The following is a 25,605-nucleotide window of genomic DNA, read 5'->3' as shown; positions in this document are numbered from 1 at the left end:
GTAATGGCTCACCATCGATGGAAGATGGTGACAAGAAACGACCTCCTGGACTGAGTTGTGCTGCTGTTATCTGGTGATTGAAGGGGATTGTTTTCTTATATTTGTTTTGTTCTTATATTAAGGTTTTTTAAGTGGTGTCGGGAGACACAGACCTCTTCTTAGACTGTGTCACATCCTGGCCTGGATTTGGTTGGGGGGTTTGTGGGGTGGCTGGCCAGTAAAGGGACTGATTGCAACATCTCTTAGCACCCCATGTGGATGATAGCTCTGTTCTCGTTTTGCAGTATGCGGCTGGGGCCCGCCATGGCGTTGAAGCGTCAGCCTTCCTTCCTGCTGGTGACCTTTGGTCTTTTCTTGGGTGAGCTTCTCTTTTCTCCTTCTCCCTCTGCTCCGCAGAACCTCTTCTCTGGAGACATCAGCCGACTTGCTCCCAAGGAAGCCACTAGAGGAAGGTTACGAAATGCACCTGTGCCCACATGCGTAACCTAGAAATGCGAGTTGAGGCAATATATAAATCCATTCATAAAATGAAGATTCTGTTCAGAGTTCTAGTTCCTTTGGGCAGATTTCAGATGATGCCAATCAGTCATTGCTGACCATCCTCACCGAAGGATAGAAAGCCTGTCTGAGGAACATTCTTTGCAGACCCCAAAGACCTTTCAAGGAGGTCTAAAATCCAGTGGTTTCTGGTTTTCTGGTTTTCTGGTTTTCACCTATTAGCACACTCTTCTCTCCCTAATGGTGTCGTCCTCCTTTCTACAGGGCTCTCCCTAGATATGGTGGAATCTGCATCTGTAAGTTCTTATTTTTTTTAAATATTCCCTCCTGACATCATCTGGGAGACCTAATCTGGACTTTGGGGGATGTTGTTAGCAAGATGGTGGAACTATTCATTGGGGAGCGACATCTGGGAAGACTGTTGAATTCATGACTTCCTTGTGGACATTTTAGAAGCATCTATTTGTTCTAAGACAGAGGTTCCGAACCTCAGGTCCCCAGATGTTGCTGGACTACAACTCCCATAATTCTTCCGTCCATTGTGGCTGGGGATGATGGGAGCTGTAGTTCAACAACATTTGGGGACCGAAGGCTGGGAACCCTTGCCCCACTGCTGGATTAGACCAGAAATGTGCCCTCCAATGGGGAAATACATAAAAGCTAAATGAAAGCTGAAATCCGGGCAAATCTGGGTGGGCTAAGCAATCTGGGTGAGATGCTTAAAATCCAGGTGAAACCATGCTTAAAATCCGGGTGAAACTTAAAATCCGGGTGAAAATCCGGTTGTGACAACTCTACATCAAGACGCAGTTACTCAATTGTACTTCTCAGGAGTAACTCTGAAAGACAACTTAATTTCAACAGGATTACTCAGGAGTAATTTAGCCTGGTTGTCAGCCAGGATGTTGGGCTAGGTGGACCACTGGGTGTGAGTGTATACCTAAATGTACGCCTTTGGAGTGTGTGCATGTGCACGCACACTCACACCGGTGACTAAGCTCTCAGGAAAGTGGTATTTTCTCTTTATAGCTCCATATAGGCTGCGAATTTGTGTGTCTGTTTGGTATGCTCATTCCTCCATTGTGCAACCTCCCTCTGAACTACGTAGTTTCGCTTTTGTGCCATTTGAAATTCTTCTAAGGTACAAAGAGCAAGCAAGGAGCAGTTTGACTTGCTGATGCTTCAGCCTGAAGAGATTCTGGTGGGAATCCCTTGCAGTGTGGGACCCTCTGGAGAGCATGAAGTGTTGCAATTGCCTGTATTTTAACAGGAGGTGAAACTGTAGAGAAGGGGTGCTTAAAGGATTTTGTCTGCAAATGCTCCCAAGCTGATACAATTAAAAAAAACACTCCAAAAACCCATGTCCCCCCTCCCAACAGCTGAATCATGTTGTAAAGTCTGTGGTTTAGAGATGAATTATTTTGCATTTAATAAGGTCTAAGTTTTGGGGGGGGGAATAGAGGTAGAGGATTCTTCACTCTGCATCATATAGAGTTGATCTGGCCACTGTGGCTGGGGATGATGGGACGTGTAGTCCAAGAGGGGATGATGGGACTCCAACAACATCTGGAGACCCAAGGTAGAGAAGCTCTGCTTTAACGGACTGGTCACGCCAGGTTACCTTCAGGACCACCTTTGCTCACGCGAACCTGCCCGAACCTTAAGATTAATTTCAGAGGCTCTGCTACCGGCCCCCCGGCCCCCCTTCACTGCCAGGACCACTGGCTGCTACCAGGAGGGCAACAACCTTCTGAAACTTCCTCCCTGGCAACAAGGACAGGCTCTCTCTTAAAGCCCCCCCCTCCACTTTTTATGTTTTTGAAAATGTTTTCTATTTCAACCGGGATTCAGTGTGCGGGTTGTCTGCTGTTTTGATTGTTCTGATGCTGTTTCTCTGCCACTTTACTGTTGGCTTATGATTGTCTTATCTTTGCAGGCTTCCAAAATTGTACAGTGGTTCTGCACGTAGAAAAGGGGGATAAAAATGAATAGAAATAAACACAATGCATACAACAAAGAAGAGAGCTGGTCTGGTGGTAGCAAGCATGACTTGTCCCCTTAGCTAAGCAGGGTCTGCCCTGGTTGCATATGAATGGGAAGGGTGAGCACGGTAAGAGATTCCCCTCAGGGGATGGAGCCGCTCTGGGAAGAGCATCGAGGTTCTAGGTTCCCTCCCTGGCAGCATCTCCAAGATCGTGCTGAGAGAGACTCCTGCCTGCAACCTTGGAGAAGCCGCTGCCAGTCTGTGAAGACAATACTGAGCTAGCTAGACCAATGGTCTGACTCAGTCTGTGGCAGCTTCCTATGTTCCTAACCACTCAGTATGTTTCTCACACAGCATGGTAGACCAAATGATCCAGCTTTCACACATGTGTTTTCTCTCTCTTTTTCTTCTCATTCTAGTGCCCTGCGGCTACGTTTAATGGTATGTTATGACCATTTTCTAGATTTTTCTCTGCTGGTGTGAGAAAAATTTGCCTAAATTTTCCTCTTTCTCTTCAACAGCTTTAGCAGTTTGCGAAGGCGTAGAATGGTATGTCTAGTTAGCAACACAAGTCTATTGTTGTTAATGGTTGCTGTAGTTTCCCTGCTGCTACTCTGGGGCATTGAGACTACTTTGTGTCATGAATCCCCCATATAAGTGAAGCATAAAAGTGGAGTCACGGTGGAGTGGAGGTCCACCTTTGGATTTGGGTTGCCAACTCCACTCCCAGTCCCTGTTGCTGTGCCTTTAGCAGTGGCCTCCTCTGCAGACATTAGTGTGTGTGGGGGGGAATGTTAATTTCCCTGGCAAGCCTCACCTGATGATTTCTGCAGAGCCAGGCACTGCTAAAGGCACAGAAGCAGGCTGGGCTTCTTTGATTAGATCAGTTGGCAATCCTAGCTCCAGCCTAGCAAAAGCAGTATTTAGGGGAACTATGCCAACGTTACCCCTCTGCCCATTGAGATCATCAGGAGAGGTTCGTCTGCAGTTACCACCAGCTCAGCTGGGCCTTCTCTATTGCTGCCCCAAAGTTTTGGAATGTGCTTCCTGCTGAAATAAGAGCCTCCTCGTTATTTCTGAAAACTTCTAAAATGTCTTTAAAGACTCCTCTGCCCACCCAGGCTTTTAATTAAATGCTGTTTTGATAGTTTTTAACATTGTTTTAAAATTTTAAATTGTTGTAACTTTTAAACTTTTTCTCTGTTGTAATTTGTGTGGTGTTTTTTTTTAAGTGTAAACTGCCCAGAAACACAAGTTTGGGGTGGAATAAAAATATGTTAAATAAAGGACAATAGGTCCCTCCAAAAGGGAGAGCATGCCGCCTGCAAAGAGGAACTTCTTGGGGTGGAAAAGAGAACGAGGGTCGCGAGGAGGCATGGCATCGCTGCAGGATCGGGGCCTCTAGCAGCTAAGCAACCAGTCAGACCCGGCTTGCCCAGTGGGTCTGCCCAGGTGGGGCGGCCAGTTCCTTGGGTAACAAGGAAGCCAGAAAAGAGGACGGAAAAAGATCTCAAGTATTTTCTAACGTGGCGGGTAATAATACTTGGCAAGTGGTCAGTTGACGGTGATGAAGGAAGGAAAAGACCCATATGAAGTGGGAAATTAAAAAAAACCCTTTGGAAAAGGCAAAGGAGCTTTACTGAGACCAGGGCTTTCCAGGGCTGTGGAAGGAATCCTGGATAACCTGCCCCCCGTGTACTGTGGGCTATAGAAAGTGGCACGTCCTGTCCTGTTAGTGAAATGAAGGAAGCTGTTGCATTGCCTCCTTCCCCTCACCTTCCTTCCCACTCAGCCTTGGTCTTTCTCTCTTTGCTTGCAGGAATAGCGTCAAAAAGTCTCCAAACCTCACCCAAGTAGTTTGTGACAACGTAAGTATATCTGCATACTGCTGTCAGAACATCCCGGCTAGACTTTCACGGACTACTTTTTGGGATGTATTTATTTGCAGTTTACGTTCTGTACCCCCTGCTTTCTTCTATAACTGAACTCAGTGGCACCCAGCGGGTTCCCAGACTGTCTCCCAACCAGGTACTAACCAATCCCAGACCTGGAGGTCACTGCATCAAGTACAGTAGATGCTTCACCTTGGATTATGAAATGACTGTCCTGACTACATATATGGGCTACAGGTTTTAAACTGGTTTTATACCATTTTAGATGTTGGTGGCTTTCTGCAAAGAATCCTGGAGACTGCAATGAGAATTCTTTCTAACCGTACTATGTTTTCATATGGAAAGGGTGCATTCAATTTTGTGCACCTATGTGATTTCAATTTCATGATTTTATGATTTCAATTTCATGATTTCATGATTTCAATTTCATGATTTCAATTTCATGATTTCATGATTTCAATTTCATGATTTCATGATTTCATGATTTCAATTTCATGATTTCATGATTTCAATTTCATGATGATTTCAATTTCATGATTTCAGTTATTCAATTTTGTGCATCCATATGATTTCACAGAAGTATAAGGGGTGCTCTATTTCTCCTTCATCCAGATAAATACCCAGAATAAAGTGGGGGCTGGGGGCTGAGGGGACTGTGTAATAGTCCCCTGCACTCACTAGTGCCTCTTATTGGTGGTAGGAAAAGCACACATCAGGAATTGGCTTACGTGACTGACAATTTTTTGCTTTTGACCCCCTCTCCCTCCCCAGTTTGAAAATTTAGCCCAGGTTAACAGGACTTTTATCATCCGAGCCTTGGAGTTTGGGATGAGGAGGACAGGGGAAGTTCCACTAAATATTGTACAGGTTCTTATCAACCAAGTGGATGAAAAGGAGCTGGAGGCAGCGCTGGAGGAATTTAATCGCAAGGTAAAAAAAAGAAGCAGCGGCGGCATTTGGAGGAGGAGTGCATGATGGGAAAGCCTTGGTGGACTATGAAGTCATCTTGACATGACACATCTGAGGCTGCAATAGGCTATTAATCTGCATCTATTTGCATATGAGAAAAAAGTAGTTAGCCATGCCTGTGTCAGAGCAGGGACAGGCTTAGAAGTCTCTTCTCTCTGAGACGTGATATATTATTTTAAGCTGGTGCTTGTTGTGTGCAGTTTTAATACGTATTGGTAATATAGATTGACAACATCTCTCCAGGGTCCCTAGCACAAACTCTTTTCCCGCCCTGCTCCCTTTTAGCTGGAAATGCCAGGGTTGAGCCCTGGGACTCTCTCTATGCAGCCTGCTTTCCAGATTACATGCTACAACAGTGGTAAAATGCGCCGTCTTGGCAGGATCATATTGAAAATGTACAACCGTTTGTTGTACAAAGCCACCAGCAGGGGGAGCAGTCTTTTCTAGCTCGCCTTAACGCCCTCCAATGGGGAAATGCAGCTACTTTTTTGAGACGCACATGCCACGTTGTAGTACTGTAATGCAAAGATAGAATCCCAAAGAAGGCACCGGAAATGTGAACGGCACCTTGCTGTCAGCGCAGGGACAGCGGTGTCACAACCCTGGGAGTACGGAAGCACCCTTAGAAGATCTGTGGGGACACTGTTGCAGCATGTAATCAGGAAACGCCCAGGATGTGTCCACCTTGTGGAGGGTTGGGTGGGGTTTGCCTTTCACCCTTGAGGCTTCTGGAGATATTTTCCAGGGAGCATCACTTGTAGTTCATCTGTGTCTTTGCTTGTGGCACACGGTGCTTTGGAATGTGGCTGAAGCCACCTGTGATCTGAAAGGCATGCCCAACTGGTAGGGCAACTTTCAGACAGCATGCCACGCGTGCTTAGAGAAGAAAATGTCTTCAGCCGATCTTGGAATTCCCTGAGAATGAATGTTTTCATGTCCCTTCACTTACATATGAGCCACAGCTTCCCTTTACACTGTCTACTGCCAGATCACCTGTTTGCGTTCCAGATTGTGAACTCCTCCCTGATCTCACACCGGTGGAAGACCACCCTACTGCAAGCCTTGTGGGACGAGAAGCTGCGAAATGAGGATCGTTTCAATGAGACGGCGTTTGTGACATCCTGGTTCCAAGAGAGGCTTTGGCTTTTCATCTCTGCAATTTCCGGAGACATGCTCCAGTGCCTTTCGAATGAAACCATGCAATGCACTCAGTACCAGGCGATGTACGTGCTGCTTGCATTGCTTAGAATAGGATGGAGAGTTTTTCTGGGCGGTCACTTTATTGTTCTGGGTTATTCCGCTGCTGCAGGGGCCCCAAGCACGTTCCCTCTCCCCAGCTATCATGTTGAAGAGAAACCACGTTCTCTCCACACCTTGTGATTTGGTTACTAGGAAAATGTGATTTGCCCTTACCCAGGATGACTCTGCTTTTCTTCTCTGCTCTGCTGCCCATCCCATCCATTTCATGCAGCTCCTCTCTCTCTCTCTCTCTCTCTCTCTCTCTCTCTCTCTCTCTCTCTCTCTCTTTCCAACATATCCTCTTGTATCCCAGAGTTAAAGGCCTCGATGGGGAATTCACGAACATGAGCCCCCAAACCCAAGAAGACGTCTTCAGCTCTTTCCAGCTTCCTTACTTGAAGGGGTTGAATTCCAATGGTAAGGAATACTTCTGCTCACTTATGTCAGGGCAGAGAATCCACCGGGCTAGTCCTAAATGCAGTTAGATTCTGAATTGATTGTTTGTTTGTATGTTTAGAAATATTGACACACCTCCTTTCAACATAAACAGTTCTCAAGGCCGTTTACATTAGAAGGAGTGAGGAAAGGGTCCCCTGTCCTAAAGAGGCTCAGAAACGCAACAGTCACACCAGCAACAGCCACTGGGAGGGCTGAAATTAATAGGGACTGTTGCTTCCCACTGCTAAATAGAAGAGTCACTGCTTTAAAAGGTGCTTAAGAGCATAAGAGGAAAGCAGCAGGATCATTAGTCTTCTTATTCTGGCATTTTGGGCTGTTTTTATTTGTTTGTGAACCGCCTTGAATTCTTTGTAATAGGTGGTACAGTACATATCTGTATTAAATGATAATTAAATTAAATTGAATTAATTTTGCTTTCTACAGTGATCTATCAATCTTCAGAAATGAAAATTAAACCACTCGTCAACCGGGTCAGGTTCTGATCTCATAGCAATTCTAAATGACAGGAGACACTTGCCCAGTGAAGAGTTCTGTGACACTCAAAGGCTTGCATATTCCCAGATGGACCTAGCCTCTCTCTTTTTTTTTTTGGACCTAGTTATTTCCTCTACTTTGCATCCCCTCTATGTACAGGATGCTAAGTTGTCACCTGAACTTCTGAGCAATTTCCTCATGTCTCCTTGCTGTTCTGTCACAGGGTCAGGGTGTACTGAGCACCTCAGTGATGCCATGTGGCTGACAGCCAATTTTGGAAGGTTTAGCCGATATGCCAACTACGAAGACTTTGTTGCTCTGAATTCCAGGTTTAATGGGGTAAGTAACTGTTGGACATCCTCCACATTGGTGGAGAAAGAAATGGGGCAATTTTACAGAGCAGGTCTATCCGTGGCTATTCCATTAGCTCAAGGGTTCTCGAACTTGGGCCCTCAGATTCTGTTGGCCTTTGGCCATTGTGGCAGAGGATGATGGGAGTTGTAGTCCAATGCGTTTGCACACTGGGCACAGCTGCACCAGTCACACTGCCGCCTGTCGTGCACTTTTAAGAGGCGCTGGAGCCCCGGAGGACAAACGAGAGGCAGTTCCACAGAGGGACTTGTGTTGCTCACTGCTGTGGCGAGTCTTGCAGTAAGCTGGGATGGGGGTCGCCAACCTGAGGTTCTTCAGCTGCCGCTGGAATACAAAGCCCATCAACCCCAGCTGCTAAGTATCGCATCACAGGGGGGTGTTGGGTGCTGTAGTCCAGCGATGGCTGGAGAACCTCAGCTTGCCCACCCTTGCTGTAGGCCCTGTTTGTGGTCTGCCTGGCACATCCATGTGGTCTGCAGGGCACATCCATGCCTCTATACCTGTTGGTGGGCTGCCTGGTTACCTTTGGAGAGGGAAAGAGGGGCAGTGATAAGTAATGGTCAGCAGCAGGAGCATCTCTCTCTTCCTCTCTAGTCACCCACCGGCCAGCTTCTACTGACTGCCTAGACCAGGTCGGCACAACTGTGGCCCTCCAGATATTTTTTGGAGTCCGCAGTCACAGTAGTGAGGGATTATGGGAGCTGCGCTCCAAGATCTGCGGGACCCAAGGTGGTGCAGCCCTGATCTGGACCTAGAAACTGCTGGGAGCCGCTGCTGACCCTTGCTTGTTACTGACCTTGTGTGCTGTCTCCCTTGTCTCTTTCCAGGCCACTCTCCACTGACACTCCCTCCTCCCAGTTCCATGCAGACCACCAGCAAGGCCTCCAGCAAGACCAGCAGCAGGAGTGACCCGTGCGAATCCTGCTGCTCCTCTAGGGGGCTACAAGCGGGGCCCAGGGACTCTCAAAAGTGCATGACAGGCAGCTGTGCAATAGGTACAGCTGTACATTGCATCAAGGTGCATTGATGGGGGGGGGGACCGCACCTGTTGCTTTCCTTCCTGTCCTGCCATTTTCAAAGTCATTGTGGCCAGAAAACAGTCCCATTGAGGAACAGAAAAGTCCTGGATATCTTTCAAAGGAATCTGCACTGGGGCAGGGGGCGGGCACTTATATATCCTACAAAGAGGTCTTGCTGGCCTCTGGCCGTAATAAAGAAATCCATTCATCATACAAAGAGGCACTCATACATTTTAAAACATATTTATTTCAATAAAGGAATATCATTATACCTGTTTTTTAATATGAGATTCTTGTAATTTCACGAAGCATAGTACTTATGCTGCTTCCATACCTTCCGTTCCACTTGAGCCCGAGCGAACTTGTAAAATCAGCCTGACTCATTTACTCACATATGTCCTGGGGTGTGTGTTACAGCAGCAGTGGCTTCTGCACTTGTTGGGATCAATGTTCCTGATTGTGCTTCTTCCTCTCTCCTGCAGCCAGCTGGCTGCCATACCCCGTGGGCTCCTCCTCTAAGTGCACACCTGAGGAACTCTGGGACTGGGACTTGCCATTCATGAGAGATCCTGTCCCATAGGAAGGCACACAGCAAATCCTGGACTTTAGGAACATAGGAAACTGCCCTATGCCGAGTCAGACCATTGGTTTGTCTAGCTCAGTATTGTCTCCACTGACTGGCAGTGGCTGTCCAAGGTTTCAGGCAGGAGTCTCTCCCAGCCCGACTTAGAGATGTCAGGAAGTCAACAGACTTTCTGGATGCAAGCATACAGATCCTGTTCCACTGACCTATGGCCCCCATCCTCTAAGGCAGGACTGCTCAACTTCGGCCCTCCTGAAATTGTTGGCTGCAACTCCCATAATCTCTGGCTGTTGGCCATTGTGGCTGGGGATTATGGGAGTTGTAGTCCAAAAACAGTTGAACAGGCCTGCCCTAAGGGGAATATCTTACAGTGCTCACACATTATTTATTTATTTATTTATTTATTTGTTTGTTTGTTTACATTCATATATTACATTTATATGTGGTCTCTCATCCAAATGCAAACCAAGGTGGACTCTGCTTAGCAAAGGGGGCAGTCCATGCTTGCTGCCACAAGACCAGCTCTTCTCCCCATAACTCTCTTGCTCTGTTCTGCAGAGGAACACCAGCTTTATCTCCAACCCAGCTCACAGGCAGCTAGCCACCTAATGGCTCAGTGGGGAAATAACTTGCCTAGGGAGCAAGAGGTTGCCAGTTCGAATCCCCGCTGGTATGTTTCCCAGACTATGGGAAACTTCTATATCGGGCAGCAGCGATATAGGAAGATGCTGAAAGGCATCATCTCATACTGCGTGGGAGATCGCAATGGTAAACACGTCCTGTACTCTACCAAAGAAAACCACAGGACTCTGTGGTCGCGAGGAGCCTACACCGACTCGATGGCACAACTTTACTTTTACCTAACTCACAGGCATTACTTATTATCAACCCAGCTTAAAGGGGAGACAGTAAATATCACAATCAATCTGGAGAAGCCAAATAGAACGAAAAGGGCACTTTACTGGGTAGGGGGACTTCCTCACCTGTGATATGTTCAAAGAATGACCTGAGAATGTTTGTAGACCCAATGCCTGATGAGGTTATCAGAATTCCTTCTATTGCAGTCTGATAAACCAGTCGTGCAGAGGTTTTCACACTGGGGTCCCCAGATGTTGTTGGACTTCAGCTCCCATAGTTCCCAGCCAGAGGCCATTGTGGCTGGGGATGATGGGAGCTGAAGTGTGACAATATCTGGGGACCCACCCCTGCAATGGTTGTGGTTGTATCTCTGTTGCATGAGCATTTGCGGAAGTTGATCAGCGCCACTGCCTTCAGGACGGTGCTTAGACGGGGCTGGAGGCCTGTAGCTTTTCCTGGGCCAGGCGAGTGTCTTCTTCTTGTCAACAGCGTCTTCTTCTTGCTGTGACAATAAGCCTAAGAAAGAAAGAAAAAAATTAAGAAAGAAAGGAAAAAACAGGAGGAAAGAAAGAGGGGTGTGTGTGTGTGCTTCCAGGGAGCCTTTATTAAGGGCCCAACGTGTTTCAGCAGAAGCCTTGATCAAGGGCTCTTGGTCAAAGATGTCTCCAAGAGACCAGAAAAAGACACACTCTCTGCTCCTTGAAGCTAAGCTTCGTAGACTCCTTCAGATGTTAGTTTGAAGGCTTGCCGTTCCTGGAGCAAAGGGGGAGGATGTCAAGCCTCCCCGTGTCACTCATCTCCACACTCATGGGTCACACCTCACGGGTCTGATGGGGCTTGTCTGAAGCAGGAAAAGCTCTTGCCATGATGGCGGGTGGACCCAGGATTGCGAAAGTGGGTCAATCCACCCTCTGATCAGACAACTCCCTGCGGTCAAGTTTCTGTGTCTGCGGGGAGCAGAAAGTTGGCATTGCCTGGAAATTTATAGTCAAATAAACATTCTTCTTGGGTGATTCTGTGCCGCTAAACTGTTCATATGAACACGGCTCTAAAAGTGGGTTTTCCCTTCCAACTCCCATCAGGATCCCATGTGAAACTCCCATCCTGATTCGTTTTTCTTTTTCTTTTTTCCAGTTGGACGTCCTCAAGAACTTAACAGTGACCCAGCTTGCTCAGTTGTCTGCCACGGGGGGAGCCCTCGAGACACCTGGAGATGTCCAGGCCCTGATGGAGTTCATAGAGACCTCTATGTTGACTGAATACATAGACGAATTCAATAAGCAGGTATGTCCAGGCCTTGATGGAGTTCATAGAGACCTCTATGTTGACTGAATATGTAGACGAATTCAATAAGCAGGTATGTTCAGGCCTTGATGGAGTTCATAGAGACTTCCACGTTGACTGAATACATAGACGAATTCAATAAGCAGGTTCCCCAGAAGGCTCTTTCTGAACATCTTGGTCAGTTTTTGGATTCTTTCCGCACCTGGGATGTGATGAGAAGAATTTCCTCACTCCCTTGCTGCTCTAAACTTCTGATCAGGTAAGGCCACCACTTATGGTAAAGCTATGTTCTTATTAAACATAGACAAATTGGACAAATACATGGAGGACACGTCTATCAATGGCTACTAGTCTAGTGGCTATAGGCCACCTTCAGCCTCAGAAGTAAGATGCTTCTATATACCCGTGGCAGGGGAGCAAAAGCGAGAGAGAGAGGGCATGCCCTCACCTCTTGCCTGTGGGCTTCCCAGAGGCATCTGGTGGGCCACTGTGGGAAACAGGATGCCAGATAGAGGGGCCTTGCACCTGATCCAGCAGGGCTGTTCATATATTCTTATGACACAGGAGTCATCTTTGTCAGGCTGGCCCCAGGGTAAGTGTTCGCTTCTACCCATGCACAGCCATTGCCTCCAGTTTCACACCCCCTTTGCTTTCAAGGCCCATGTGAACCTGCCAAAGGAGATCCAAGCCAGCCTTCTGGAGCATGTCCTTGTTGCAGCCCAGCCGATATTCCAGGAGGCAGGTGATGCTGAATTTATTCTCTGGATGGAGCGACGCCTCCCAGTCTTGATATCAGGATTGAACAGCACACACGTTCCTCTCTTGTTTGACCATCTGGAGCCCAGAAACTGCTCTGCCATCAGCTCAGTGTATGGACTACATTTTACTTTCATTATAATAACTTCTATGGCTCTGGGACAAATGAGATATGAAGGGGCGGTTATCTTTCTTCATTCGAGCCTCTGTCCCATTCATGTATAAAGTGGGAGAAGTGGGTGGGGAAATTCAATTTTTACATCCTCAGCCCACCCCCACCCATGCTTTAACTCCATGCACTTGTTTATTTTAAGTGCTTTTATACCCATCCTGGGAGGTAGATGCAAATAACCAAGGTGACTCTCCCCATGGCGTCTCACCTGGCCCTTCTTGTCTTGAGTTGAGAAAGGGTTGCATATGCAAGCTTAGATTCAACATGGCAACATTGCAATAAAGTGGGTGGTTGATTTGTGTTGGGGAGTGGGGAGGTAATGCATCTCTGGAACAATACAGGTCTTCATTTGGGACATTACCTCCAGAACTTGTTTGCAGTGGCCGACAACTTGATTGAGTGCCTGTAGAACAAGCAAAGTTGTGCCAGCAAAAGAAGATCTCAGCGCCCCATTAAAAACAGGGGCTTCATGGAGTTGTGCTATTGCACACTTTTGCTATCGTGCTCTTTGCAACATTATCTATCTATCTATCTATCTATCTATCTATCTATCTATCTATCTATCTATCATACTGATATGCCGCCTGATATATGTATCTCTAGGTGGTAAACATAGTCCAAAATAAAAAACAGCAGAAACACATTCACATCAATGTTAGGACTCCAAGATACTCTTTTCTGAAAGATGTGAAGTACTAATAAAATATACACTAAAGATACTAACAGAGTATCTTGGAGCATAAATCAGGTGCCTTTCCCTCACCCCATGAGCAGTCCTAATGCACCTGAGATTAAAAAGAGCACTTTCCCGCTCAAGCCTGTTGCCCCCTCTCCTTGAAGAAGAGAAGAACGAGGAAGGTCACACAGAAGGAAGAGACTTCATAAAGATCTCCATAACATCGCTGCTGCCACCTAGCTTCAGTGGATTCGACACAATGACATCACGTTTGTCTTACAGGACAGATCTGCTCAATGGCTCCATTGGTGAATTCAACAATGCTACGAGACGGGACATTTTTGAAGCAATACGCAGCACAATCGCAAGTAAGCAGGAGCAAGCGGCGATATTTTACCTTATCTAAAAAGAAATGTCTAGTCTAGAGGATCTCAAACTGCAGTGCCCAGATGTGGTTGACGGCTCTTATTATCCCCAGCCACAATGGCAACATCTGGGCACCCAAGTTTGAGAACTTCCGGTCAAGTTGTATGTACGCTTGAATTGAGGACCTGGGGCTAGCATGGTGCGTGAGAATGTTAGCTGGGAAGTCCCGGGTTCAGGTTTGACCTTAGGTATAATATCCAGATGTGAGCTTAAGGCAAGCTCTTTTCTCTCAGACTCAGTCCTTCAGGAATACTGACCTAACATAGTTGATGGTTGTAAGGCTGGTGGCTGTGGGCCACCTCCATCCTCAGAGGCAGGATGCCTCTCAATACCAGTTGCAGGGAATCACTGCAGGAGAGAGGGCATGGCATCACCTCTTGCCTGTGGGCTCCCCAGAGGCATCTGGTTGGCCACTGTGTGAAACAGGATGCTGGACTAGATAGGCCTTGGGCCTGATCCAGCAGGGCTGTTCTTATGTTCTTAAGGCTGATTGAGAAAATACTTGGGGTGTACTATAGTAATCGTAACTTTTGGCTTAGCCTAAAAGTTGAGCTTCATCCCAAACTGATACAGTTTGAATCTCAGGTATGAGACTTTAAATTTTAAGATGCCAGCCTTGAAGTTTCAGACACTGAAATCTTAAATCCTGACATTCCTGTGTTGAGAATCCTGAAATGAAAAAGGGTTGACAGATCTAAAACTGTATCCAGACTTCTTTTAAATTGACTTTTCCCTCCTGTCCTTTTGTTTTGCTTCTTTAGACTCATCTCTCCAGTGCTATGCCCCAAACTCCAGTTTTGCTGTGTTCTTGGAAGAGACATTTCAGGGGTTTGCTTACCTTCTGACATTAAGAGATCTGGAGTCCCTCATTCCCACATCTGACCTCCAAGAGGTACTGCTACCAGTGATGTAGTTGTAAATTCAGAAGTGCAGCCTGGCACTCTCCATGACAGCCTCCATAGCCACACCCACCCCGACAGCCACGCCCCATGGCCACGCCCCCTCACTGAAATAGATGCAATAATTTTTTGGGGGGGGGTTCTGTTACAAGAAGTCATGGGTCATGTAGAGACTAGGGAATGTACTAGAACGAATGACTGGAAATGCCCACTGAAAGGCATTGGTTCCTTCCAAATGTCCGTAGGAATGCAGTTGATTTGTTGTTGTCCAAGCACCTCCTCTGGTTGCTCCTTTCTTTCCCACCCCTTTACAAGAGGTGTGCTGCCTGCAGGCTGGCCATTTGTCAGATAGAGCTGTGCGCATGGGCAGCACACCTCTTGTTAAGGGATGGCGTTAGGGTTCAGTTTATTATGACCATTGATCAAATGCACAGTCCAAACCCAGAGAGTGAAGGGATGGGAAAGAGAAGAGGAAATGGAACTGGTGGTGAACCAGAGTTTGCTGTACCTTGTTTAGCCCCCCGCCCCACCCTGGCTCATTGGGACAAACAGCTACCGGTCTGTTGATTTTGGTTCATAGCTTGTCCCTCTCCCACCACATGTCATGGTAATTTTTGTACCTGTCTAAAAAGGTGCCTCTTGTCTCTTCCGTTGGGATTCTTATTTTTCATCCTGTTTCAGATCGTGAACACAATCCCCCCAGATGATCTTGCGGACTTGCTGTCCAGGGAGGGATTCCTCAATGCAGATTCTTTCTTGACTGCTGTGCTGCAAAACTATACGAGGAATGGGGCATTTATTGACCGATTTAATGAGAAAGGCATTACCGTAAGTAAAGAACCATCACAGTCACATGTTTTTCTCTAACCCTAAGTTGAACAAGGGGAGGAAGTGGGAATAGAGAGGACAACACTTCCATATTTTAAATCTGAATGAAATTCATTCAGTTACTTCCCATGTCTCCATTTTACCTTGGCTAAAACAAATAACTGGGATCTTTGAACTAACTCTGTTCAGCTCTATACTGAACAGCATATAGAGCTCTATTACCGCCAACTCGTTTGGTGGCTACACAGAGACGGGCCTTCTCGGTTGCTGCCCTGAGATTGTGGAATGCACTCCCTGCTGAGATATGATCCTCCCCATCTCGGAAATTTAAAAACACACACCTGAAAACCCATCTTTTTGCCCAAGCTTTCTCAGCTTTCTAAATTTTGGGGTTTTTAATATCTGGTTTATTTCAAAATTAAAAACCTGATTTTGGGATTTTAATCACCGTAATTGTTTAATTGTTGTTTTAAAATGTTTTTAAATTGTTAATTGTTATATTGTTTTTAAATTTGTTTTAGCTCTTTACTGTTTTAGTGGTTTGTTTTAATTGTAAACTGCCCTGAGCCATTTTGGAAGAGCGGTATACAAATCCAATCCAATCCAATCCAATCAATCAATCAATAATAATAATATACGAGTCCCAGAGAAGAAGCACTTTTGCAGGGTCATCGAGGTGGGGGTGGTGAAGCTGTCCACAACTGGAATATTTCCATTTCTAGGTTTTTCAGACTTAGGAACATAGGACGTTGCCTTCTACCGAGTCAGACCCTTGGTCCATCTAGCTCAGTATTGTCTTCACAGACTGGCAGCGGCTTCTCTAAGGTTGCAGGCAGGAATCTCTCTCAGTTGTCTCTTGGAGATGCTGCCAGGGAGGGAACCTGGAACCTTCCATTTGCAAGCAGGCAGATGCTCTTCCCAAAGTGGTCCCAGGGGGAATATCTTACAGCAATTACACATGCAGTCTCCCATTCAAATGTAAACCAGGGTGGACCCTGTTTAGCAAAGGGGACAATTCATTCTTGCGACTTCTCAGATATGGTGTGTGTGTGTATATGTGTGGGGGAGCAATTTCCCTTCCCTTCCCTTCCCTTTTTTTTTAGCAGATCCAAGCCTATCTTGGCACACCACCCTAGTAACTCTGTTCTTGGTTCTCCTCTTGCAGGACCTCCTTTCCAATGATACTAAGACTGCTCTCTTGGCCGGCGTGTGGCTCACTGTGGTTACCAGCAGCAGCAACACAGAGGTGGACTTGTGGCTTCAGGATCGCTTGACTCACTATTTTATGTTCCTCGATGGCAACATGATGAATGCCAGTGAGACCCTGAATGCCAGCTGTGCGATGTTCCATAAAATGTGAGCACTTTGGCGATTGGACAAAGTCGAGGGGTTAGGTGTGGGCAACTCAGTTTCACTTTCTATTGAAGCCCATTATGTTCAACGCATGTGCACTCTGTGTACAGTGTGTGCCCATACAATCCTGCACACCTGTGCAGTTACTCACACATTATCCATTGCATGCACAGCTGTATCCCACCTATCTGCAGTACGTGTTTACAGATACCTGTACACATATACGAGCCCTTTCACATGACCGTATGAGGGTGGTTTGGGTGGTAAAGAGCTCCTAGCCTGATAGTCACAGATGAGCAGACTCTCTGTTTGGGTCTGCAAACTCTGTACACATGATGGAGGCAGCTGTGAACTTCATTGCTGGATCCTCCAAGGATGAACTCAGGCTTCCCAGCATGCATTGTGCTGCCAGTAAAATGGCAGTCCTCATTACATCATCAAATGTCCCCTGATTGGCCACAAAGGGGCAGGAAGTGGGACCAACCCTATTTACTGTATTGTAAGCAAAGGGCCATAGAGTGTGCTTTGCAGAGCAGCACATTCAGATGCCAGCCTGCGTAGCCTCAGCACTCATTTACAAACATGGCTGCCAGTTCCCAGGACCTGCTACAAAAGGGACCCACACGGCCAAAACATTGAGGTAGGGGAGCTCTCTTGCCCTCCTGCTTCGGGAAAGAACAAGGTACAGAAGCTAGGCCACCCACATTTGAGGGAATGGGGTTGGAGGGATTTGGTGGGTTCTTGCGAGCCTGGGCTGCATACCTCCTACCTTCATTTTGATAATCGTGTGGATAGCCCCAGCATCTAGCCCTCTTTAGACATTATGCTATCCAGCCTCTAGGCTTTACCATTTATTATGGCCCTCTAAAAATTCCTCTTAATGACGGCAGCAATGTCAGTGCGGGGCAAACTGGCCATGAGATTTGTGATTTTGGCATGTGTGCCTATTACACGGGTCAATTTGGTACTTTGTTATGATAGAAAGCAGTGAATTCACTGGATCCATGGGTGCTCCTGAGGAATAATTGGTCCTCATGGGTGATCGGGAGCAGGGATTCTCAACCTCAGGTCCCCAGATGTTATTGTACTTCAGCTCCCAGTCCCATAACCCCTAGCCCCAATGACCCTATGGAAGTTGAAGTCTTTCAATATCTGGGGACCCAAGGTTCAGAACCCATGATCTTGAGCATAGCGCGGTAACAAAGGTATCATAAATTGCTCTGTTCTCCCTGCCTTCCTCAAAAGCCTCCTTTTCCTTCTGCAATGCTTTTTTTTTTTTTTGGATGGCCAAGATTCGCTCTGAGGTGTGGTTTGTTTCCTCTCTGTCTGTGATTTTCATCTACAGCATTAGCAAGCTGAGCACTGACGTTGAGGTGTTCGGAAGGAGGGAGGAAGAACTGTACTATTCTATCAAAGGCTACCTGATGGGTGAGTGTCCTGGCTAAAAGCAGAAATGGGAGAAGGATATCTGGAAGGTGCCAGGGTCCTACAGCTGGGGACTCTGGTAGAAGAATCCAGACACCTTACATCCAGTGTGACTATGGAAGCTTGTGAGCAGAAGGGACAGTTGCCTTGGTCTCAGCTGCTCAGCAGCACCTCCACTGCTGATGGCCAGAGATGGTACTGCAGTTACCTGCCCAGTGGGGATCAGCTGATGCAAGGAGCCCAGAAGGTTCCATCTGGTCCTATACAACTGCTGTCTTCTGTGTCTGAGCATCCATTTGTGTTGCCGAGACTCAGAAACATATTTCCAGGTGATACAGGCAGCTGCAGAAGGAAGGAGAGAGAATCCCCCCCACCTTAGTTTGGAATGCAACACTAACTAGCATTGGTGATTTGTTAGCCAGGATGCCACGCAGCCAGTGTTTTTAGCCCATTAGGTACTTCTGCGTGAGATGCTTGCGAACTCATTCCTTTTTAAGACTCTGCAAATGTCTTTATCACAGCAACGGAAGCTAGGCCTCGTTGTTATAATGCCAGCGACCCAGAGACTTCGGATTGGCTTGTCACGTACCTCGGAGATTTTATCAGCTACAGCAGTGCTAGGGATATGCGCTTGTTCACAAACTACAGTGCGGCCACAGTACGTATCTCTGCTGGGACAGTTTTTAGCTCAAAAATATACTGGATATCATGGAGCTGATCAGGTGCTCTGTGAAAAGAAGGGGCAAATGCTCTGTTTACTTGAGGGCAGCAAACGGGCCCTCAAAGGGCATCGAACCCACGGCATAGAAAACCTGGACCAGGGTGCTGTTCAACAGAGACATTATTAGCAGGCACGTCATGCTTTTCGAGTGTAAAAAGCAGGCCGTGTTAACTTATTGTCATTGTTATAAAGCTCTGTATAGTAGTAGTTCATTCTCATCATTCCTATATTACGGATATGGGACTTGAGTCTGAGTGAAGTGTGCATAATGTCATTAATGAATTCAGCATGGGTGAGATTTGAATCTGGAGCTCCCTGAACCGTAGCTCAGCCTCTTGGCCCCTTTGCCACACCGTTGCACCATCTGAACTGATTAGATCAAATTTATGATCAGTTTGTAATCCATAAAATCCCGCTGGACACATTTCCCGATCCCTGCTCTTTTTGATAGGAAGGGAGATCAGTAGCCGCTTGTTCTAACAACCTAGGAGGGCGTCAAATGAGGCACAGCTGCCTCTGCTTCCTGGCAGCTCCAATTGTTCCTCTTTCTCCCTTCCTGCCCTGCCCTGCCCTGACATTAATGAGAGCACAGCTCTCCTTGATGAATGGCCAGCTTAATTAAGCACAGCTCCCATTAATTCCAGGGTGTGGTGGGAGAGAGAGGCACAGCCAGACCTTCCAGGAACCAGAGGCAGCTGTGCTTCGTTTGACGCCCCCCCCGCCCCGGCTCGTTAGGATGAGCCGCTGCTGAATTGAAAGTGTTTGCACCACTGATGTGCAGAACTGCTGTACCACTGGGGCAAATGCTAATGACATCACCACTGCCTTTTTTTTTCTAGTTCCAGGATCTTGCTCTCAACCCAGACAACCTGGAGTTTATCTCCAGAACCAAGATGCGGAAGGATTTGGCAGAGATGTATGCCGCTGCCCTCTTTGCCAGGGATCCAGAGTTCAGTCTCGATAAGTGAGTGTCAAACGTCGGTCTACGAAATGATTAGAATGTACTGGATCCCTACCTGTGCTAGTACTTAGAAAAGAGGGGAAACAAATGCGTCACCGGAATGCTTGGTGGTTGTAAAGCTGGATTAGCCAAGCGTTGTTTTGCTAACAAATGAAGTCGAGAGCATTAATGCAGGGGAAAAAAAATCGGGATTCGAATTCTCGTATTTCAAATGTGCACGTGGAACTCCTCAGCATAAGGGGATAATTCCCACCCACCCCCATTATTCTGCAGTGATTTAACCCACATGGCCTTTCCCTCCAAGCCTTCCGGACCAGCTCATCTGCTTCGCTAGACATTCGGCCCAGATTTCCAGCCTCAGCCCTGCAGATGCCTTGTGCATCGGCTCTCGCATCAATCGCTTCTGCAGTGCTCCTCAGCCGTCTGCATCCGGCCGTCAGGTGAGACGCCTCTGATTTTGTGATTGCACATTGCAAGGGCTGTTTGGGGCAGGGAGAAGGACTCAGGATTATTGGTATACATCTGCACCGATTTCATGATCTAACACCCCCAAGGTCTGTTTCCCCAAAGGCACTCCCCGTGCTTTGTCTTCACTTCTGGGTTTGTAGCAGGAAGAGCACTTTGAAATATCCCGCCCGCCATATTTTATGGTGGGAGAGACCACAATTCAAGGGCAGGGCCACGATATTTGGTAAACCTTCTCTGTGTTGTACAGAGAAAGTTCCCTTTATTTTCTTTAACCTCACAGCCACCCTGCACTATAGGTCACTGATGCCAAATCTACATGCAGACAGACTGCAGCTGGTTTTCATAGTCCCAGGGAATCCCAGAAACTGTAGTTAGGAACACAGGAAGCTGCTTTCTACTGAGTCTGACCCTTAGTCCAGCTAGCTGAGTACTGTCCACACAGACTGGCAGAGGCTCTCCAAGGTTACAAGCAGAGGTGTTTTCCAGCCCTTCCTGGAGATGCTGCCAGGGAGGGAACTGGGGACCTTCTGTATGGAAAGCAAATGCTCTGCCACTGAGTTGCAGCCCCATATTTATTTATTTATTTATTTATTTAGCCCCAGGAATCTTTGAGTGGAATCATGACATGATTCTTCGGGGGAGACTATGGTGTAAGAAAGAGGGGCTTGACCAAGAGCAACCACAGAATCTGAAGCAGAACTGGGATTTGAACTCGTGTCTCTCAGTGCCATGTTTATGGCCACTGGACAGCACCACTATATCTGAAAATGTACACCAAAGCATCAGATTGAATCACCTGATGATTCTCTTTATTTAGCAGGGGGAGAGTAACAGGCCCTATCCACCCCCCAGCACAGGACCTCCAGTGGCTGTTGCTGGTGTCTGTCTTATATTTCTTTTAGATTGTGAGCCCTTTGGGCGACAGGGAGCCATATTATTTATTTATTATTTCTCTGTGTGAACCACCCTGAGCAATTTTTGGAAGGGCAGCAGAGAAATCAAATAAATAATAAAACAGTGACCGATCTTTTAAGAGCAGTTTTGATGGACGGTTCCCCAAAATGTGTTTTGCCCTCCAACTCTTCATCTTCTGCCTCTTCTGCTTCCTCCCCATATTCCAGCTTGCCATGATGCTTGTGGCACAAATCAAGACCTTTGATGGGCAGACTCTGGTGGCCTTGGGGCAGCAGGCCGTGGGGCTGACCACTGCTCAGATTTCAAATATCACAGCACAAGATCTCGTGGACCCCAGGGTCTTGGAATCACTTGGACAGGTCAATGGCTGGAACAGGGGGCAATCCCAGGCGCTGGTGAACAAGATCCTCCACAGGAATTTCAGGGTAAATATCGGAGGCCCATCTCTTGTGGGTTATGTTCAGGAAGAGCTGTGCCTTAGGAGGGGCCTGTTGGATCAGATGAAAGGACCACCTACCCCAGCAGAACCTTGTTTTGAACAGAGGCCTCTGGGAAGCTCACAGGCATGGTCAGGAACTGCCGCAGAGTTTCTTCTCACAAAGATCAGGAATGGCCCAGACCTTGGACAGCTCCCAGGCAGTAGGTCAGGACCATGGCCAGCGCCAATCAGGAGAATTCAGAGCTGGGTGTCCCAACCCAAGGGGAACCTACTGTAACAGGTGTTTTTTTTTTTTTAATTAAAAAAATTACTATTTATTTATGTTTATATCACACTCTTCCTCCAAGGAGTCCAGAGCAGTTTTTCCTTGCAAAAGCCCTGTAAGGAAGGTTAGGCTGAGAGATCAGTGGCTGGCCCAGTTTCGTGGCTGAATGGGGATTGGAACTCGGGTCTCTCCAGTCCTAGTCCAGCACTCTAGCCACTACACCATGCTGTTTCTCAATGCACTGCTGGGTTTTGTAGCCTGCCGCTCAGGCTGGGTGACTTGGCCCCCACACCGGTCTCTAAAGGGCTCTTGCCTGCGTTTGCAGGGAGGGGCCCTCCATCATGGCCGGGAGGTCGTGGCAAAAGTCTTGATCAGGGGCCTTGTGGGGCTGGTTGGGATTAAAAGTGGGTCTGCAAAAGTTGGACTCTCGTGCTGTGCGGAGGCTGAAAGACGGCCATTTGTGCACGGCTTCAGCTTCAGAACGGGGAACTGTGTTGCGGGAGCAGAAGTTCCTCTCGGTGGGCCCGACCTTCTGCCCCTTCCCTCTCCCTGCAGCTGGATACTGCTGAGGCGTTTGAGAGACTCGGCACCCTGGTGCAAGCTTTGCCAAGCAATGGCTTCGACAGCATCTCGGCGGATTTGGCAATTGAGCTGGGGAAGACCGCTAGCTTCCTGGATGCGCTCAGAGCTGCGCCAGAGTCTGTCAAGAAAGCATTCGTTGACAAGGTAAATCCTCTGGCCTCAGTGGACCACTGTGGCACATCGCCAGGCCTTGGTGCTTCAGCCTGGCCCTAGCTGCTGCCTGCAGGGCCTGCCCTCCCTATCAAACAGTTCTTGTCCCTTTGACTCCCCTTAACGGTCAGGATAGGACACTGATCGCTGGAAGCCGACCCTGCCATTCCTCCAAGGCTGGCTGCCCAGATTTTACCCGGCATTGCCCAAATGTTTCTTCACTGTCCAGGAGGACTAGAAACTTGTCTTCTGCTTTAAATTAAACTTGAGCTTTCCAGGCTTCGGGACCTGATCCCACAAAGGTCTTGCTTGCACAAGCTGGGACGAAGCGGTGTGTTGGGATAGGGAGCTTTTCTTTGTTTGGAAGTGGGGGATAATGTGCCTCTCACTGGATAAACCCGTTTGGACAGCTCTCTTTGGTTCTGTGCCTCCTCTTTGCAGATCCTCTCCAACTCCTCCTCCCCCAGTGACATCCTGAACAACGTCCCGGAAGATTTGGTGGACCAGGTTCCAAACTCGCTCTTGAGATTTCAGGGCAACATTACGGATCTTCGCAAAATCAATGAGAAACGCTGGTCACCACAGCAGGTAATGGCAGATCGGTTGTGTCTTTCCATTGACAGAGGAGGCAAACTAAATGTGGACCAGGACAGACCTGCTTTTGCGCATTGGTCCTTGTACCTACTCTGCATCCCAATGGACTCTTCTTTCTTTCCAAGGTGGCTGTCTTTTTTGGAGAGGTCTTGGCCAGTACTGACAACTACACAGAGTGAGTCATAGAACCATCGATGGGCCAAGCCGGGCTCATAGGCAGAACTTTAATGGTGAAGGGGGCCCAAGGGGAAATCAATGCAGAACAGAATAATAAGTGATGTGTACAGTGATTTAATTGTATTAAGCGTTCTTGCACTTTATAATACATTTTTGCAAATCAGTGCTTAGTACTTGTCAATTATTCCAGGGTCTTTCCCCTGCAAATTGAGCAAAGAGGCACCTTTCAAAAGTGGCGATTCTCCTATATTTAGCTGGGGGGGAGCAACTGGCCTTATCCATCCCCAGCACAGCACCCCTCCAGTGGCTGTTGCTGGTGTCTAACGTGTTTCTTTTCTTTTTTTAGACTGTGAGCCCTTTGGGGACAGGGAGCCACCTTTATTTATTTATTTATTTATTTATTTATTTATTTATTTATTTATTTATTTCGATGTGAACCTCTTTGGGGACTCTGGTTGAAAATGCGGCATATAAGTGGTATACAAACATTCTTCGTGCATTCCTGGCAAAACACAGGAAGGCAGGGAGCAAGTATACTTCTTATTACTGAGCAATAGGATAGAATCCTGACAGTCATCTTTTCCTTATGCCTCCATAAGTGCAAGGGTTACAGGTTTACTTAAAAAAGAAAGAAAGAAAGAAAGAAAAGAAAGTCCAGGAAAGGAGTCTGGAAATATGGAGTCTCGGGGAGAAGGTTTCCACAGGCCCCACCCCCGCAATGGCTAACACACTTTGTGTGTTGGGATTGTAGCTCATTGTTAGAGCATTCAGAAGGTCCCAGGTTCAATCTCCAGCTGCATCTCCAGGTAGGGCTTGGAGAGACCCCATCTGGAAACCTGGAAAGCAACCGCCAGGCGCTACAGACAAGAACGGGCTTTATGGACCAGTGGCCCATAAGCTAATGACCTTTGCGAGGAGGCCCTGAAGGTCGCTTCCCAGGGAGTGGGGGGCACATATGCTGCTTTGGAATTTTAACAAAAGGTGATATAGGAATGTAAAAAAGAAGTGAAACCAACAGAGTTGGGATTGGTCTTGGGGCCGTATACACGGGTGGCTCATTTTGTAATGGGCAAAACCTTTCATAGGAACAGAGGAAGCTGCCATATACTGAGTCAGGCCACTGGTCCATCTCGCTCAGTATTGTCTACACAGACTGGCAGTGGCTTCTCCAAGGTTGCAGGCAGGAGTCTCTCTTAGCCCTATCTTGGAGATGCTGCCAGGGAGGGAAATAGGAACCTTCTGCTCTTCCCAGAGCGGCTCCATCCCCTGAGGGGAATATCTTCCAGTTCTGCTCACACTTCTAGTCTCCCATTCATATGCAACCAGGGCAGACCCTGCTTAACTAAGGGGACAAGTCATGCTTGCTGCCATCAGACCAGCTCTCCTCTTCCCTTGCCGAATTAAACCTGATTTGCTTAAGTCTCATGTGAAGAGCTAATCCACCTCCCTGGTGAATTTTAGGCTTTCGCCGTTCGTCCTACAAGGTCTCCAGTGCAATGCAGCCAGCAAGCTGACCCCTAGACAGCTGTCCTCCCTCACCCGAGAAGTGAAGGTTAAGAATGCCAACCTGAGTGCTGACCAGGTGAGAGGTCTCCTTGGGCCTAGGCCAAGCTGAGAGTGGGATGTGTCGGATGGGTTTCTCCTGTCTCCACCAACAGCAGCATCAGCTTCAGGAAGCATGGTCTGTGAGATGAGCCAGAGGCCAAGGGAGGGCTGGATTAACGTACTGGGCACTTTGCCACTTCTGAATTTTTAAGGATGGGACGACCGGATAGCAAAGAGGATGGAACGGCTATTAATTATTGAGTGGATGAAGGCATTTTATTTATTATTTTAAATCCCCTGCTAAATGGGCAAAGAGGCACCCCATGGTGATTCTCTTTATTTAGCAGGGGGAGAGTAACTGGCCCTATTCACCCCCAGCACAACATCCCTTCAGTGACTGTTGCTGGTGTGTGTCTTAAGTTTCTTTTTAGAATGTGAGCCCTTTGGGGACAGGGAGCCATCTTATTTGTTTGTTATTTCTCTTTGTAAACCGCCCTGAGCCATTTTTGGAAGGGCGGTATAGAAATCGTCTTCTTCTTCTTCTTCTTCTTCTTCTTCTTCTTCTTCTTCTTCTTCTTCTTCTTCTTCTTCTTATTATTATTATTATTATGTTTAGATTATT

The 25,605-nt window shown here is 47.3% G+C and overlaps 1 protein-coding gene across 1 annotated transcript; it reads left to right on the top strand.

Moving 5' to 3' along the window:
- The first annotated feature begins 303 nt into the window (after positions 1-303).
- On the top strand, positions 304-25,053 carry LOC128336594 (uncharacterized). The gene is made up of 24 exons (XM_053276492.1): positions 304-358; positions 763-794; positions 2,902-2,923; positions 3,004-3,031; positions 4,302-4,350; positions 5,146-5,304; positions 6,352-6,566; positions 6,896-6,999; positions 7,739-7,854; positions 11,482-11,631; positions 12,289-12,500; positions 13,518-13,603; positions 14,423-14,553; positions 15,242-15,388; positions 16,554-16,744; positions 18,087-18,169; positions 18,688-18,824; positions 19,727-19,851; positions 20,153-20,288; positions 21,438-21,656; positions 22,491-22,661; positions 23,109-23,255; positions 23,387-23,436; positions 24,900-25,053. The coding sequence occupies exons 1-24, from the start codon at positions 304-306 to the stop codon at positions 25,051-25,053; spliced, it is 2,919 nt and encodes a 972-aa protein (XP_053132467.1).
- Positions 25,054-25,605: the final 552 nt, after the last annotated feature.

Source organism: Hemicordylus capensis, chromosome 13 (assembly GCF_027244095.1).
Source record: "Hemicordylus capensis ecotype Gifberg chromosome 13, rHemCap1.1.pri, whole genome shotgun sequence".
NCBI classification, from domain to species: domain Eukaryota; kingdom Metazoa; phylum Chordata; class Lepidosauria; order Squamata; family Cordylidae; genus Hemicordylus; species Hemicordylus capensis.
This window is presented reverse-complemented; position numbering and strand designations above follow the sequence as displayed.